At 38.9% G+C, this 15955-nt stretch overlaps 1 protein-coding gene across 5 annotated transcripts in view; it reads left to right on the top strand.

Annotated features, from left to right (window-relative positions):
* The window catches only part of frya (furry homolog a (Drosophila)), a 41314-nt gene extending 25629 nt beyond the window's left edge, over positions 1-15685 (top strand). For 3 of the 5 annotated variants that reach the window (XM_086262057.1, XM_086262059.1, XM_086262060.1), the window contains exons 33-62: positions 64-210; positions 315-483; positions 634-724; positions 823-905; positions 1311-1461; positions 1636-1739; positions 1989-2174; positions 2984-3182; positions 3606-3727; positions 3845-4032; positions 4216-4310; positions 4406-4986; positions 5166-5263; positions 5337-5507; positions 5606-5746; positions 6204-6383; positions 7163-7327; positions 7676-7750; positions 7876-8046; positions 9826-10026; positions 10555-10698; positions 11481-11644; positions 11732-11939; positions 12289-12438; positions 12510-12608; positions 12697-12780; positions 13572-13589; positions 13777-13887; positions 13994-14199; positions 14295-15685. In XM_086262057.1, coding sequence (XP_086118183.1) covers positions 64-210; positions 315-483; positions 634-724; positions 823-905; positions 1311-1461; positions 1636-1739; positions 1989-2174; positions 2984-3182; positions 3606-3727; positions 3845-4032; positions 4216-4310; positions 4406-4986; positions 5166-5263; positions 5337-5507; positions 5606-5746; positions 6204-6383; positions 7163-7327; positions 7676-7750; positions 7876-8046; positions 9826-10026; positions 10555-10698; positions 11481-11644; positions 11732-11939; positions 12289-12438; positions 12510-12608; positions 12697-12780; positions 13572-13589; positions 13777-13887; positions 13994-14199; positions 14295-14553 — 4761 coding nt within the window. In that variant the 3' untranslated portion in view covers positions 14554-15685. The remainder of the gene's footprint in view (positions 1-63; positions 211-314; positions 484-633; positions 725-822; positions 906-1310; positions 1462-1635; positions 1740-1988; positions 2175-2983; positions 3183-3605; positions 3728-3844; positions 4033-4215; positions 4311-4405; positions 4987-5165; positions 5264-5336; positions 5508-5605; positions 5747-6203; positions 6384-7162; positions 7328-7675; positions 7751-7875; positions 8047-9825; positions 10027-10554; positions 10699-11480; positions 11645-11731; positions 11940-12288; positions 12439-12509; positions 12609-12696; positions 12781-13571; positions 13590-13776; positions 13888-13993; positions 14200-14294) is intronic. The other 2 variants (XM_086262058.1, XM_086262061.1) reach the window with 1 other exon arrangement.
* The last annotated feature ends 270 nt before the right edge of the window (positions 15686-15955 follow it).

Genomic DNA, 15955 nt, shown 5'->3' on the forward strand with positions numbered 1-15955 from the left:
GTAATCTGAGATAAACGTAGCTGACATGGAATATGTTCTTTTTTTAACCCCCTGCCTTCCCAGTATGGAGATGATCTACCTGGACCAGAAATGGAAAATGCCTGGAATGCTTTAATCAGCAATGACAAATGGAGCAACAATCTGAGAACCACACTGCAGTTTCTCATCAGCTTGTGTGGTGTCAGCAGTGACACTGCCCTTCTCCCATATGTAAGATATCAAGCCCTGTTTGTAATGTTATGTAACTTTGTTTTTTGGGAGCGGTTTTGTATCCTTACAGTTTCTCACAGAAATGTGTTGGTGTATTTATTCAGATCAAGAAGGTGGTGATCTATCTATGCCGAAACAACACAATCCAAACCATGGAGGAACTGATATTTGAGTTACAGCAGACTGATCCTGTGAATCCTGTGGTGCAACACTGTGATAGCCCTCCTTTTTATCGATTTACAGCCACAAGCAAGGCTTCTGCAGCTGCTTCAGGTACATCTTTTGAAAAAGCTTGCACATATATATTTTTTGTTTTTTGTTTTTTGTAAACCACCATTAAAATTCCCTTCTGGGAAAGATCCAAATTGTGCATGTGAAGCAGTGTTGGAGTTTAGCCTCACTTGATTTCTGATTAATTTCTAGGCACCACATCAAGCAGCAATACTGTTGTTGCAGGCCAAGAAAGCTTCACTGATACAGATGATACCAAGACTTTAAAGGAGAATGAGGAGAGGTGCAGTGGGCAAAAATGTCTTTAATTGTGTGATTGATTTAACGCAGTGTTATCAACACCCTACCCTATTATCAAAAAATCTTTTTCTGTGACTTCAGGCTTACTCATATAATACGAGCACATAATCGTCTGGAATCGCGCTACAGCAACAGCTCGGGAGGATCTTATGATGAAGATAAGAGTGAGTATTTTTCTGTACCAAGCACCTAAGAAAGAAAATGTGATTGTAATGGTTTTGATGAGTATAGAATATACAGCCTGGTTGGAGGGTACATTGGTAATCAGCCATATTCCAGTGATAATTTATGAGCAGTGCAAAGTGGCCTGGGGCTTTTTAAGAGACTCTGTGATAATTGGCACTAAAATACAAGGAGTTGAGCCTAGGGCCCCCACACTGCTGCTAGTGACCCAAAAACAGCTTTGTTAAACCCTCTTAGCCTGTAATGGTTCTAGAGATAAATGTGGCTAAACATAATCTGACGATTATTAAAAGAATCCTGGAAATTAGTTATGACAACTATATTTCAAAACTGAAGTTCTTTTTTGTGTATTTACATCATGAACAATGGGCTCTTAAACCATACAGGTGAACCTTTGCCACCCTATGCTGACTGGCTTGTGGCTGTTATTGAGACCAACCAGCCCCATCCTCTGCCCATGCCTCTGACTGGAGGATGTTGGGCTCCACTAGTGGACTTTTTACCAGAGACCATTACTCCCAGGGGACCACTGCACAGGTTAGCTGCTATAACCTGCTATGTTGTTTCTAAATGAATTTACTGTAATAGTATTCATCTGTATCCACCACAAAAAAGTTTTTATTTAAATCTATCTTAAGAAATTGATTTTCTTAGGATATGAAATGGTGTTTCACTCAGAGGGTTAATAGTGTGAATGTTTGCTTATTATAGGTGTAACATAGCGGTCATCTTCATGACAGAGATGGTCGTGGACCACAGTGTGACCGAGGATTGGACCATGCACCTACCTTTGCTGCTACATTCACTGTTTTTGGGTAAATTCACAGTACAATCAGTCTTCTCTTTAACAGCTGTAGTATAATGATTACATATCTAATGATGCACTGTAGAGTTGAGTGAAAAGTGCAACTCAGAGAGAATCCCTAATGTTCTCTCTGTAATATTGTAAGGTTTTGATCTTACTGTGTTACTTCGTCCCAGATGACCATAAGGAGTAGCTGAAATTTAAATTGAATTGACCGTAAAATAGACTTATTTGTCCAATTATGTTGTTTTTATTCAAGGCATGGATCACTTTCGTCCAGAGGTGTTTGAACACAGTAAACGACTTCTTCTCCACCTGCTCATCGCATTGTCATGCGACAACAACTTCCACACTATTGCAGCGGTCTTATTGCAGACACGTGAGATCAATGGTACCAAGACCCTCACCTGCAAACCAAGCATTCAGATGGAGTACTTACCTTCAGGTAAGCATCTGCCCTTTTCAAGTATAAATACATTCACTCTTCACTGAATGGTTAAAGTAGACCTAGATGAGGTTGACTGAGCAGCTGGCCCTTTGACATGCGGATCTTGTCTTTGGCTAATATAAACTCGAACATTAGGAAGGAATGGCTAGCATTCCTTTCAGACAATAGATAAGGTTCTTATCTTGAGAGAAAATATTTGGATGCTGTGCCAAAAGCAATATGGAGCCCAGAGCACATCAAAGGTCTTGATTAAAGCATTCCATTCTGCTATTTTTATCCACTTTCCCAAATTGGGGCCATCTGCTAAAGCTTGCATGGCTGGCTTTAGCTCCTCTCTTAGCTGATAAAATGTTTTGCAAATGTCTTCACATTTTGAAAGTATTTGTTGTCCATTTGACCATGTGAAAAAAGAAAATGTATATCCAATAAAAATGTATTTTATTAGCAATAAAAAAAATGCTATAACAATAGTTTAAAAGCGAAAGTAAACATGCTTTATACAACTTTCTTTTATATGCGTGTTATGTTCATGTGTAATATGTGGTTTCTTACACAAAGGTTTGGCTTTTTGTTTATAACAAAAGAGTGGTTAGCTTTGCAGCAATAATAATAGGAACTACTGGATCTACATCCATGAAAATGTTTTAGCACAAGTCATGTGCTCACAACAGCATCTCTTCTTCTTGCACTGGCTAAATCCATCTGTAGCTTAAAGTTGCAGTTAGGTATATGAAATCAAACATTCATAAAATATATACCACTGTAACTTGTTTGTAATCACACACCTGTTTCTGTGATGTGTTCAGGAGGTTTTGACTTCCTGCGGGAGTGTCAGGCATCCCCCGGGCCAGACTCAGGTTTGAGTTCTTCGTCTACGTCATCCAGTTTAAGTTTGGGGGGCAGCAGCAGCAACCTGCCAGAGATTTCACAGGAGGTGGAAGACCTGGTGGCCTCCAATAAAATGAATGACAAAACCAACAAGCTAATTGAGTTTTTAACCACAAGGTATGGACACAGATTTGTAATTCGTCCGTTAGAGTCACTCAGCAAATGCATGAGTTTTTACACTGTAGTTTTGCAAACAGAAAAAAATGTATGGCTGCATGTATTAAAATATTGCTAGTTATGGGCTTGATATGGTGATAAACTTCTTATATTTCTGGTTTTTGGTTCCCACCTAGTGGGGCTGCTGGATAATGCAATTTCTTATAAGCATAGCTTAGATCTGAGATTTAAATATGACTGGCATTTCCCACGATTAATTGAACACACTGTAAATTTAAATTAAAACTGTCATCTTACAAAACTAATTAAAAAATATTTAGGATTGTATTAATTGACAGGCACCTTATGCTGGACTTGGCACTGTTAATTTGAATGATTCAGAATATAGTTTGTTTTCAGTAACTAAAAATGATTGTTTTATAGAGCATATGGACCTCTGTGGTGCCATGAAGACATTTCACCAAAGAACCAAATTTCAAAAAGCACTGGGCAGCTGACGAATTTTCTGCGATATGTGGTATCTGTGTTCAAAGAGTCCAAGTCAGGTAATTCTGTATGCCCGTAACAGTAATTCTTTCATTTTCTTTAATTTGATTATCTCTTAAACATTATGTGTAACTGAATGACTTTCATTTACACATTTCTGTCTGTGTCTTTGTCAGATTTCCATCTGGAACAGCAGCTTAGCGACATAGCGCTGCAGACAGCCTTGTGTAGCTCATCGCGTCACTACGCTGGCCGCTCCTTTCAGGTGTTTCGAGCCCTTCGCCAGCCAATATCTGCCCACGCTGTGTCTGACCTTCTCTCAAGGCTGGTGGAAGTCATCGGTGAACATGGAGAAGAAGTGCAGGTCAGAGCGCCATGTGTATACTTGAATGGTGCCAGTTTTTATGTGGGGATTTCTTGTTTGCATCATTTATGGTGTCAAATGTTGGTCGTCCGTGTAGAAAATTATACTATTGTATGTTAAATTATTAAATTGTATTATCAAAATACAGTCTAAAAATCTATGTGTGTCTTTTTTTTCTGCCAGGGCTATGTGATGGAAATATTACTCACGCTGGAGTCAGTGGTGGATAACTTGGCTGAGTGTCTCAAAAACAGTGATCTCATGGCTATTTTGACAAGGTTTGTGTCTCCTCTACATGAATTTATGTTCAAAGATGGTATTTCTGCCCAAATATGTAGTGACTTTAAATTATTTCTCCATGCTATCATCACAGAGCCTCATCCCCAGAATTCCTCACCAGTTTCAAGCTGCTATCTAACAGGAAGAGCACAGGGCAGCTCAATCTCAGGAGAGAAGAAAGGAGCAGACATCAAAGGAGTTCCTCTGTTCCCAAGAAGTTTGGAGAGGCAGACCGGTGGTCTGATCCACCACGCAGTGCCACACTGGACCGTATCCAAGCCTCTGAACAGCAAGCTCTGTTAGCTAAGGTTCGCAGCTCATCCTCATCTAGAGACAGTGTGACTGACCCAACAAGCATCAACCACCCCAGCAACCTGCTAGCCACCATCTTCTGGGTGGCAGTGTCACTGATGGAGTCAGACTTTGAGTTTGAGTATCAGATGTCTTTAAGACTGTTGAATAAGCTGCTGGCCAACATGTCACTGGACAAACAGGAAAACAGAGAGAAGCTGGAGAAGCTGCATAATCAGCTAAAATGGAGCACCTTCACTGGGCTGCAGCAGCTCCTTTTAAAGGGTTTCACCTCCATGTCTACAACCGATCTCACGCTTCATCTCTTATGCCAACTGACTCCTGTGTCGCGAGTGCCTGTTGTGGACACATCACAAGCCATAGGTATAATGTAGGAATCAATAAATAAGTGGTTTTAAAAGTAAACAGTGGACGGATAAACTTTACATTTATATATTTATATTTTTTGTACTTGTACAAAGACACATGCTTTGTGACTTTTTTCCAAAATTTTATATTAATGTCATTTGTTTTGTTTTTCGGGGGGGTTTTTTGTCTACTAGGTTTTCCTTTGAATGTTCTCTGCCTGCTCCCTCATCTGGTACAGAACTTTGATGGCCCCACACAGTTCTGTCAGGAGGTTGCTGAGAGGATCGCACAGGTTTGCCATTTTTATCCCTTTTTTTCATTTCACAAATTTCACATCTTAAACTAACACACCTTTGTGTGTGTAGGTATGCCTTGAGGAGAACAACGCCAAGCTTTCCAACCTTGCTCATGTCATGGCTCTGTATAAAACCCACTCCTACACACGAGACTGCTTCTCTTGGGTCAATGTGGTGTGTCGATATCTTCACGAAGCTTTCTCGGATATCACCCTGAGTCTGGTCACTTATATGGCAGAGGTGTGTACAGCTGAAAGGTGCTAAGTCACAATTACAGTGTGTTAAAAGTACTATGTAAAGTGAGTTTTCTCTTTTCTTTTCTTTTGTTGTTGTAATAGCTGTTGGAGAAAGGTCTCCCAAGTATGCAGCAGACCCTTTTGCAAATTATCTACAGCCTCCTGAGCCACATGGACTTGAGTGTAATTCAAGCCAAACCCTTCAACATAGAGGTGCTCAAGACAATAGAGAAATTTGTCCAGGTGAGTTCAAATGGTCCTTTTTTATCGGGAATGTATTAGTTTGAATATGCAGTGACTTTATGTGCCATCGAACATATTTTAAAAATAGAATAAGTTGACAATTTTGTAGAAACTCACTAACATATACTTTGCATGCGCATGTGCTCAGTTCAAATCTTTAGCTGAGAGCTCTGCGTAAGAGTCTTGTATTCCTTGCTCTTTTTCTTAGTGCTCATGTGAAAAAAAAGGAAAAAGCTGTCTTATGTCAGCGCTGTAAATTTGTGGACACACCCAATCTATAAACAGTCTGCTGTTCTGCTATGGGCCAAGCCTCTGCTTATTCTCATATGGCATCCATTTCCCTTTAGTACCTCTGTAACTATAAATAAAACTACATGAAAACTGTGTTTTTACATCTTGTGTTGCTCTTTGTCTGCACATACAGGTGAAGTTGTGTGTGTTTCTGTTTTTGCTGTAGACTGTTCATTGGAGAGAAGCACAGAATATACTCAAGCTGGTGGTTTCTCGATCGGCCAGTTTGGCACAGCCTTCATTTCCACAAAGTGACCTCTCCTACGAGGACATCAGCCGTGTCTGGGACCGCTCTTCCAAGGCCTTGCCTGGGAAAACGCTGGATTTCCACTTTGACATATCTCAGGTTAGAGGCCATTTCTTTGACTTTCTTTTCACTGTGTGAAAGTCCTTGTTGTTCTTGTGAAAAGAAAGGTTAATCCTTGAAATGTATGCTCGCCCCTGTATATTTCCCTGTATTTTCCAGGGTGTGGTACTTGTTGAGGTTGTGTGGAATCTTTTAAAGGTCTTTGGAAAGGAAACATTTCTTCCCCTTCCTCAATGGTGATATTTCTTTTCGACCAAACCCTGTGAGATTAGCTTGAAAGCGTGAAAGGTAAACACAATTAGTCAAGCAGTGCAGAGCTGGAAAGCGATGTAAAAGATACAAGGAGAGCGGCGTATGTGTGGGAACCGAACAGGGAGCTGTTTGTGTAGTTCATGAATGGCAGGAAATGATGTCAGCTTTTTGCTGCCGTCTTTGTATGTGAGTCAGGGAGTTGTAGTGAGCAGCCAACAGGGTGGCTTTAAACTTTAGACATACTGGGCACACCAGTGATAGTTGTTATGATATTCGGACATTTTAAGATTGAGTATAAAACCGAGAAAGTTGATGTTTTGGGTTTGGGTTTTTTTCTTGAATGTCAAGTGGAATAAAAGCTGTGACCACTTGTAAAAAAGCAATCAGCCTATCTTGACGTGTTGATTGCTTTACAGTCATTTTGGAACTGTGAGCCTAGACGAAGCAGGAGCTGTCAAGGAGCCTGAGTAATGGATTGACTAAGCAGAGAAAGACTTTCTCTTCTTCCTGCTTTTGCTCATTTTAATTTTGTCCTCACAATTGTTTGTTTGTGTCGATTCTTTCAGACGCCAGTGATTGGTCGTCGTTTTGATGATCTCCGACGCACTCCAGGCCAGGATGTGAAGAGCATGACAACAGCAGTGACCCACAGCACCTCCTCTACCTCCTCTGGATCCACTTTAAACAACGTGTTGGTGCCAGTCAGCTGGAAAAGGCCTCAATCTTCTCAGGTGAAAACTTATTCCCAAGGGGTCAAAGTGTAAAACTGTTAGGATTTGACAAATGAAGACATTGCATGTAATTGTATTTCATTATGCAAGACAATCACAACGCAGGATGTATTTGATGCACATGCTGTGTTTGAGACGTCTTCATCCTGTTTATTCCCAAAATTTAAATCCCATTGTATATCCAAATAAGGGGAAATGCATGTTGATGCCAGGCAAATATGAGACTAAATTTTAAAATGGTAGGATACTCAAACAGATACAAAAGTCAAATGTTCACAAAAAACTATAATGTGGATCAAATTAAAGGGATTTATTCACAATATTTGGGTGTTCTCTTTCCCTCTGCAGAAAAGAACACGGGAAAAACTGGTGAATGTGTTGTCTCTGCTGGGACAAGAAGTGGGGCTCACAAAAAATCCTTCAGTAAGATATACTTTATGTTGTCCGTTGGGAAATTCAGCACTCTGAACTTTTTTTAATCATGGATTTTAAAAAAAAATAACAATTTTGCCTTTTTTTTGTTGTACTTTGTTCATTGTTCGGTATAGGTGATTTTCTCAAGTTGTGGGGAGCTGGATCTTATGGAGCACCAGCCTAGCCAGGTATCCTCTGATGACGGGACTCGGGAACCAGAAAACACAGATGACACCACCTCAGAGCAGCAGTTCAGAGTCTTTAGAGACTTTGACTTCCTGGATGTTGAGCTTGAGGATGGAGAGGTGAGTCATGGGATGCTTGGTAGAATAATTACTTATACTTTAGATGTTAAAGTAGATGTAAAACAAGAGCAGTAAGAAAACCTTATAAAGACTGTAATGAGGATTTTCCACTGAGGAGCAGTACTGTGTTGGGTCAAGTCTGCCTGCTCTGTGTAACAGGGTTTCTTTTTCTGTGTTTTTTTTCTATCTGTGCTATCTAGGAGCTACAGGTAAGTTTAGTTGTGTTACATTTTTATTTGCTGTGTTCTATGAATGACAATTTGCTTGTGCAGATATTTTAGTCGACTGACGGCAAAGAGTAGAAAGTGTGCATGCATGTTGTGTTAGTTACAAAACTGATTCTGCAATGTCCCTGTATTAGAGAGTAGAGTATTGGAAACACAGCATGTTATTCTTAGTTCTCTCACCAGGCTTATCATCATGGTCTAGTAGTTGCTATTGAAATATAGGGTATCTTAAAGCCCGTTTTACCAGATTTACCAGTACTTGATCTCACACTGGCACTCAGCCTAAGTGGTTATGTGACTGTGGTTATCAACTCAATAACTCAAACCAGGGCTTTCCAGTCTAGCTACAAGTGTGTTTACACAAAAGGGATGGTGTTGGCAGCATCTGGCCCAATCAGAAACATTGACAGGTCTACTAGCAAAAGAGCAACTAATCTTACAAGGAAAGACAAAACTGTGATATTAGGAAAATACAGAGAGGTCAATTGCAGAATTCAGGCTGAAACAACAGGCCTGCTGCAGACATATTGGTAATGTGAGTGTGTGTGAAAGGAACCGTGCGCTTTGTACAAACACATTTTAAGTGCTTCAGTCAGTAAGCCCGGAAAAGATTTTTAATGTTAAAGTCTTGACTATGTGAAGTCAGGAAGCAAAGCTGGCACTATGTAAGTTGACAGACTTATCAAGCTGTAACATTAAGTGACAGAAAAAACTGATGGGTTTTAATTGTTATTCCATAAGTTATCATAATGTTTATTAATATTTTTTTATCATATGATTAACATAAAGTGAATACATTTAATCATAATTTTCTATAGTTATATGGCTATCTGGTCAACATCATATGATTTTCTAAAGCAAGCCACAGTTGTTCATATCATGGAGTGTTGGCTCCATCTAGAGACTCAGTGGAAGAAATTCTGCTCAGGTTTAACCCTCCATCACACTGAAATCCAAACAGTAAATTACCTTTGCTAATTGTAAACATTTAAACTGTATTATTTGCCAAGGATGTAAGAAAAAGCTGTTGTTACTTCTTGAGACTCTGAAATGTACTTAGTGTGGTTTTTAGGCTTCACTAACACCATATTTTCAGGAAACTCGATCGAAAAAACCTAAATGATTAATATGGGCAAGAAATGTCAAAGTCAGAGCCTTTACTGTGACAGGTTTTAAACTAATCGTAGTTGGATATGCTTGTTTTGTCTGTTGATGTGGAGCTTTGGTGGAACGTGAGAGTTGGCTAGCATCCATGGAGTCACGCTTGAAAATCACTCTGTATTTTTTTTTAAAAAAAAGACCAAAGCAATTAAAGCCTGTTAATATTTGAATTGTGACCATGTTAAGGAGGGCTTACTGCATTGAGCACCGCTGTTCCTTCCTTTTTTAGCTTTGAAGGGAAAAAACTCTCCCATAAACTGTCCCCTCCCAGAACCAGCACTGCATGGTTGTGTAAATGTTGGTGTGAAGTATGTTTATGAAGTTTGTGTTGAAGAAAAGATTATGCTGTGCTACTTGGTACTCGGTATCTAACAGATGTTTACTGTTGCAGGGAGAGACTATGGACAACTTCAACTGGGGTGTGCGTAGACGCTCTATGGACAGTCTGGACCGAAATGACCTGCAGCCTTTGGAGGAAAGTCAGATGTCCAGCAGCATGCCCAGCCTCAGCAAGCTCGCTCATGAAGATTCAGACGAGTCATCTGAGGAGGATTCCCTGACCACCAGCCAGACACTCTCCCACTCACAGCTTGTAAGTTTATTCATTTGTGTTATAATAATTGAAAATCACAATGAAGGTAAAACCTCAAATAACAGTTAAAACCAACTGTAACAAGTAAAAGGGATTTCAAGGACAAACTCTTTATATCTTAACAATTCAAGAGTTTTTTTCTATTGTGCCACTCTCTGTGCCAAGCTGTATAGGGTTTAAAAAATGTCTTTCTCTCTCAGATTAAGACTTTTCCTCTAGTGTCAAGCTTAGGGCCAGATTTTCAAGTCTGAAAATATAATGGGCCTTTCTGTCACATTCTGTCTTGTTCCATTACCTTTCTGTTATTCCATGACAGAAAGAGCCATTCAGCATTAGCTAAAGGTTGCTAAAGTTGCCGTAGCAGACTGAAACCTGTGGGTCAACACAGCCGTCATCTTCACCTCTTGCTTTTGAGTTTTAAGAAACTCCACTACTGTCGGTGATACAGTTTCAGACGATTTTGCTGTTTTTAGTTCAGTGCCGTTTATTTTAAAGATTCTATTAAATGTTTCTTTGTCTCTTTTTCAGACTGTCAGCCTCTCTCCAACTGCAGAGATGAGTAGCATTGACTCTCCCTCTCCCTTCTGCGATACCACTTCAGCAGATTCGACTCCTCTGAGCACCAAAAATCCAAGTTTCGAGGTCCAACAACCAGAGGACTCGAAGCACCGGGTGAATAAGGGCTTCAGAGTGTCTGAGATTCTGGGAACTACTAATTCCTATCGTAGTTCTATAATAGAGTTCTTTACTAATTTTGCTAAATAGGAGCTGTTCTGTTTTCTCGTGTATTGAATGTTAAATGTGCTTTGGGTTAAGGCAATCATAGGTGTTATTTTGCAACACTGTGACTTTTCTACATTTCCTTTCTTTAGACTAGAGCATGAGTGACCTTTTCTTGATATTTCAGTAGTTGCATGCAAAATCATAAAAAAAACAACTAAAATTGACAAGCAGGTGATCTAAAGCTTTGGGCTCCGGGCTATTTCTTGTCTAACTTTAATTGTGGCAGTTTGTCTGGGGATGTGAGGGGTTGTAGCCAGCAGTAGAAACAAAAAACATTTCTTTCTTTCTGTATCTGTCTATTTAAGGCAATGTGTATGCCTATTGCTTCTGTGTGGGTGGCTGTAAGCAAAACTAAAATCTCTCAGCATGTGGAAGGTCAGAAAAGGTTTACACATTGCCTGTTTCAATCTCTGAGTGTGCAGAGCCACGATGCTGGCTAAGTTCAAATTTTTTATCCATTTAATTGGCATAATTTTTGCACACTAAATTGACCAAATAAAAGAAAACACCACAAGGAGTGTCCATAGGGTCCCATGGCAAGGTTAGTGTTACTGTTTAATAACTAAAAATAACAGAGGGAATACATTTCATGCATGCTGCTTCAGTATTTGTTTTGTAATTAATTACATTAATATTTCCAGTTGTCAACTGTCTCTTCTGCTTTCTTTCAGCATGAGATGTCACAAGAAGATGATGACAACATTGTCCATGAGGAGGACATTTCTCTTTCCATCACTGAGCTGCCCCCTGAGTATCACTGTGGTGACAGTTTGACAATGGATATAACTAACAATGATTACAAAGGAAAACTAGATCTTGAAGGCTGCTTACCAAGGTACCTATTGCAACATTTAAATATTTAGCTATAAATAAAGTGTCATGAAAAATGCACTTCTCCTAAGATGTGGCCATATCCATTCAGTCTTGCTGAGGAAGAGCGAGATGACATGCCGGAGTCGCGTTCTTCACCACCACCGTCACCTTTCTTCTCTGCCATCCTTGCGGCTTTCCAGCCAAATGTGTGCGATGATGCAGAAGAGGCTTGGCGAAGCCACATCAACCAGCTTGTGTCTGACTCAGATGGATCCTGTGCCGTCTACACTTTTCATGTGTTTTCCTCACTTTTTCAGGTATTATAGCTTGACCCTGCAGCCAGCCTAATCCCAAAAGACATCAGCGCGACGTGTAGTATGAGATGTCAAATTGTATAATTAAACCGAAAGGTTAACAGGATTAGCTATAAGGCAAACTGACCTTTCAGAAGAGGACTGCTTAATTGAAAATTAGGGTCACTCCGTAGATGCTCTCAGCTTGAAAATCTCCTGAGATCCATTAACCGGTTGTTGTTCACTTCACTGACCAAAGCTGACAGGGCAACATTTCAGAAAAATTGAATTAATGAAGGATGCACTAGTGCCTTAAATTATGTAGGCGGGATTCTAGTGGTGTTACAGACAGCATGTTTTTTATGTTTTGCAGAATATCCAAACCAAATTTTGTTCTTTGACATGTGATGCCGTCACTTACCTTGGTGATGGCCTGAGAGGACTAGGATCAAAGTTTTTGAGGTCTTCTCAGATGCTGACATCATGTTCAGAGTGCCCAACACTTTTTATTGATGCAGACACAGTAAGTTGCCTGACATTTAGCGACTTCCAGTGTATTTCAACAAATTTAATGACAAATTGGTATTTTTCCAGATCATGTCTTATGGACTCCTTGAAAAGATGAAATTTAGTGTGTTGGAACTTCAAGAATATTTTGATACTTACAACAACAGAAAGGAGGCAGTTCTCACAGTAAGTGGTTCTTATCGTGTGCTTGTCACTCTAGATGTCACCTGTATGTTGTTGCTGAATTATTTAAATTGACCTCTGTTTTACACAGTGGTTGAGCAACTGTAAAGCTGCTTTTCCCAAGAGTGCTGGGGGTTCGGTGATAACGTGTCAACCACTGGAGCATGAGGAAAAGGTAATAATAATTATTATAAATATATTTATTTGAGCATCTCATGCTATCATATCAACAGTGGGATAAAGTAAAGCAGTGGGTTAGTATTTACTTTGGCTTAGATACTGCATTAAGCCAGTGTACAACCAAAATAATTGTTGATTATGTACATTTAACAAAAACTGAACTGAACATATGAAGGATTCCATTTCATCTGATCTTTCATACTGTACTTTCTGCATTGGGATTACTGTGTGATACTGTAGCTCTGTGAGTGTTACCTCTAATTCTCTTGCACTTTAAGTTTTTGACAAACTTAAGTTGATGCACGTCACATTTAATATTTCATATCCAGTGTGCATTGTGTTGATTTTCAGTTCTTCTGGGCATGGGAGTGAGCTCTCTTATGTTGCAATTTAATCAGGCTTCATAACTGAAGATGGTTAACAGCAAAATAGAAAGTTTTGCTGTTAAAATGTATGAATTTGTCACTTAAGTGAGTGCTGATTAACATGCAGAACATGCTTGGCTTTTCTTTTTCTTTTTTAAAAACGTGTTTTTATTTATTTATTTATTTTGTATTTAATAGTTCATGGAAACTATAAGCCCTCTTCATAATTCTAATTTGCACAAACATCTACCCTAACTTTCTTCCTCTGTGCATGTCAATAAAATGACACCAGTTAGACCTGTTCTATACTTCTCACCCACTCTATGTTGTAAATAATGACCATTTGCATGAATTTCATTCTCTCTGTGTGTTTTCCTTACTTCTTACTTCTTTTCTACCCCATAACATGCTTGCTTGATAGCAAATGGAATTTCTGGCTGTAAGTTGGAAAAGGCTTGTCTCTACTTTCCGATTTAAAACAAAACAACATTGTATTTATTGTATTGTCATTTTCAGCAAAAGGATACTTTTTTAAGTCTTCAATTGCGGTTGTGCAGACATTTTAAAAAGGAGGAAACAAGAAGTTAAAGACTTATTTTCTGATAATCATTTTCTATTACTTTCAGCAACTGGAGCTCTGTCAAAGACTCTACAAACTCCACTTTCAGTTGTTGCTGCTTTTTCAGTCCTACTGCAAACTGACTGAACAGGTCCATGCAATAAGCTCTGTTCCAGAGGTAGGTATATCTGCATTTGCTTCTCTTCAGTTTTTGAAGGCATAAAACACACTTTTTTTTTTATCTGTGTTCCTGTTCAGTAACATAAACCCCTCTCGACTTTTAGCTGACAAACATGTCCCAAGAGCTTAATGAGTTGAAGAGCAACCTGAGGTTAGCAGCTGCTTCAGTGGCAAATGATGAGATTGCTGCCTGTGAGAGTTCCTGCTCTGAGCCGGTTTTTAGCTCCTCCGAGGCTGCAGTGCAGGCCATCCTAGAAGGTCTAAAGAACAATGACTTTCCAACCGCTGTTCACTACATTCGTGTGTGCAGGTGAGAAAAGTAAAATTCTTGTTTCAGTGTTTATTAAAAGTGTTTTTTGATAAATGTGTTACTTATTAAAACAAATACTTGTGATTTCCTTCCAGAACAATGTGGCCTAATGATATCTTTGGTAGCCACTCTGAGGATGAGGTCCAAACATTGCTGAACATCTACTTTAGACATCAAACTCTGGGTCAGACAGGAACTTTTGCTCTGGTGGGTTCAAAACAAGACTTGACAGAAATTTCTGTCAAGTTGATGGAACTTAATGGAGAAACTCGGGACATGATCCGAAGAGCCCAGGGCTACCGCACCATCACAGCATTTCTCCCAGACTCCAGGGTTTCAGGCTCAACTCTCTGATGACTCTGACAGCCAGAACTACAAAACACCCAATGTCATGCCTAGTGTCACCTGTTGTCTGTGGTAGCTTCTATCATCTCAAGGGTGAACTTTCTCTTGGGAATAACCAAACCGCTGTTTCCTCTTCTTGCTTAAAGTACATCAGAATGTCATGAAGTCCAATCTTCAGATGTGCAGCAGTACTGTTGTTTTTAGACTGATGAGTGACTTTGCTGTTGCAAACACAGTACAGCTTTTATTGCACTAATAATAGAAATGTCACAAAGCAGCCTGTGTGTACTGAAGTACATAATTTTCACATTTAAAGAAAAATGAAATGAAATACCAAAGCTGAGTTATTCTCTTTCAGTTATGTTGTTTTAATTGTCAAGGGAAAATGTGCAATCCTTCACTAAAGTGGAAGAAATTTACTGTCTCCTGAAATTATGTATTTGAATATCATAGCATTGGAAAACATGAACACTGTTAGCACAGAAAAAGGGAGGCTTCATTACTTGGTTTGTGTGTTGGTGTAGGTGTGTTATGAGTGTGCTTGAGTGTGTGAATTCAAGTCTGACGACCATCACAGATGGAATTATTAAGACTGATTTGTATACTGCAAGTGGTTCATGTTAAAAAAATTCTGACATGCTGCAGATCTACTGTAATGTCTCTCAATCCTACACTCTTGTGTGGGTTATCTGTTACTCAAAACATCTTACTGTACCTTTTAACTGTGCAGCTTTTAGCAAATAGGTAAATTATTTATATTGTTAACAAAAGAAAATGTGCTTTTATCAGACTAGATTTATAGAAAAAATATTTTATTTTATCTGTTAAACCTGCCAAGCGTGCAAATTCTGTGTACAATAAAAATGTAATAGTAAAGTTTATGAACAAAGAGAGAAACTATTTTAAATGAAAGAAAATGTACATAGTGAAAAGGGGGGCTTTGCTGAGACTCATCAGATTGTATTTTTATGAAGTTACAGTTTAGGTGCATGCAGAGTGAGTAGCTACATATACATATATATATAAATCTTCCACAACAGTGGTGTAGCCTTTGGCCTTGTAAATGCTGTAAAAACTGCCTTTGCAATGTACTGTACTTTGGTATTCTGTTCACTAATACAACAATAAAATTAAGCTTAGATTTCTTATTTGTGGTTGGAATTTGTTATTGGAATTTATTTATTTGCTTATTTTTATTTATCTGCTTAAACTGCGCAGATAAATAAAAGTGAAGAAGTGAGTCTTCCAGCTTAGTATCATATAAAGTCAAAAGTTTAACGACTGCTTACTAAATAATTCAATTAGATTATTATTATTGTTGTTGTTAGTAGTAGTAGTAGTATCAGTAGCATTCGTGTTATTAGGAATATCAAGGGTTAAAAATTCAAGCGGTCTTTTATTTTGAAGTGCC

This window comes from Aulonocara sp. 'chitande type north' Nkhata Bay, linkage group LG14 (genome assembly GCF_057382095.1).
Source record: "Aulonocara sp. 'chitande type north' Nkhata Bay isolate Kocher_YH1m ecotype deep benthic linkage group LG14, A_spYH_male_GT1.1, whole genome shotgun sequence".
Lineage (NCBI taxonomy): Eukaryota > Metazoa > Chordata > Actinopteri > Cichliformes > Cichlidae > Aulonocara > Aulonocara sp. 'chitande type north' Nkhata Bay.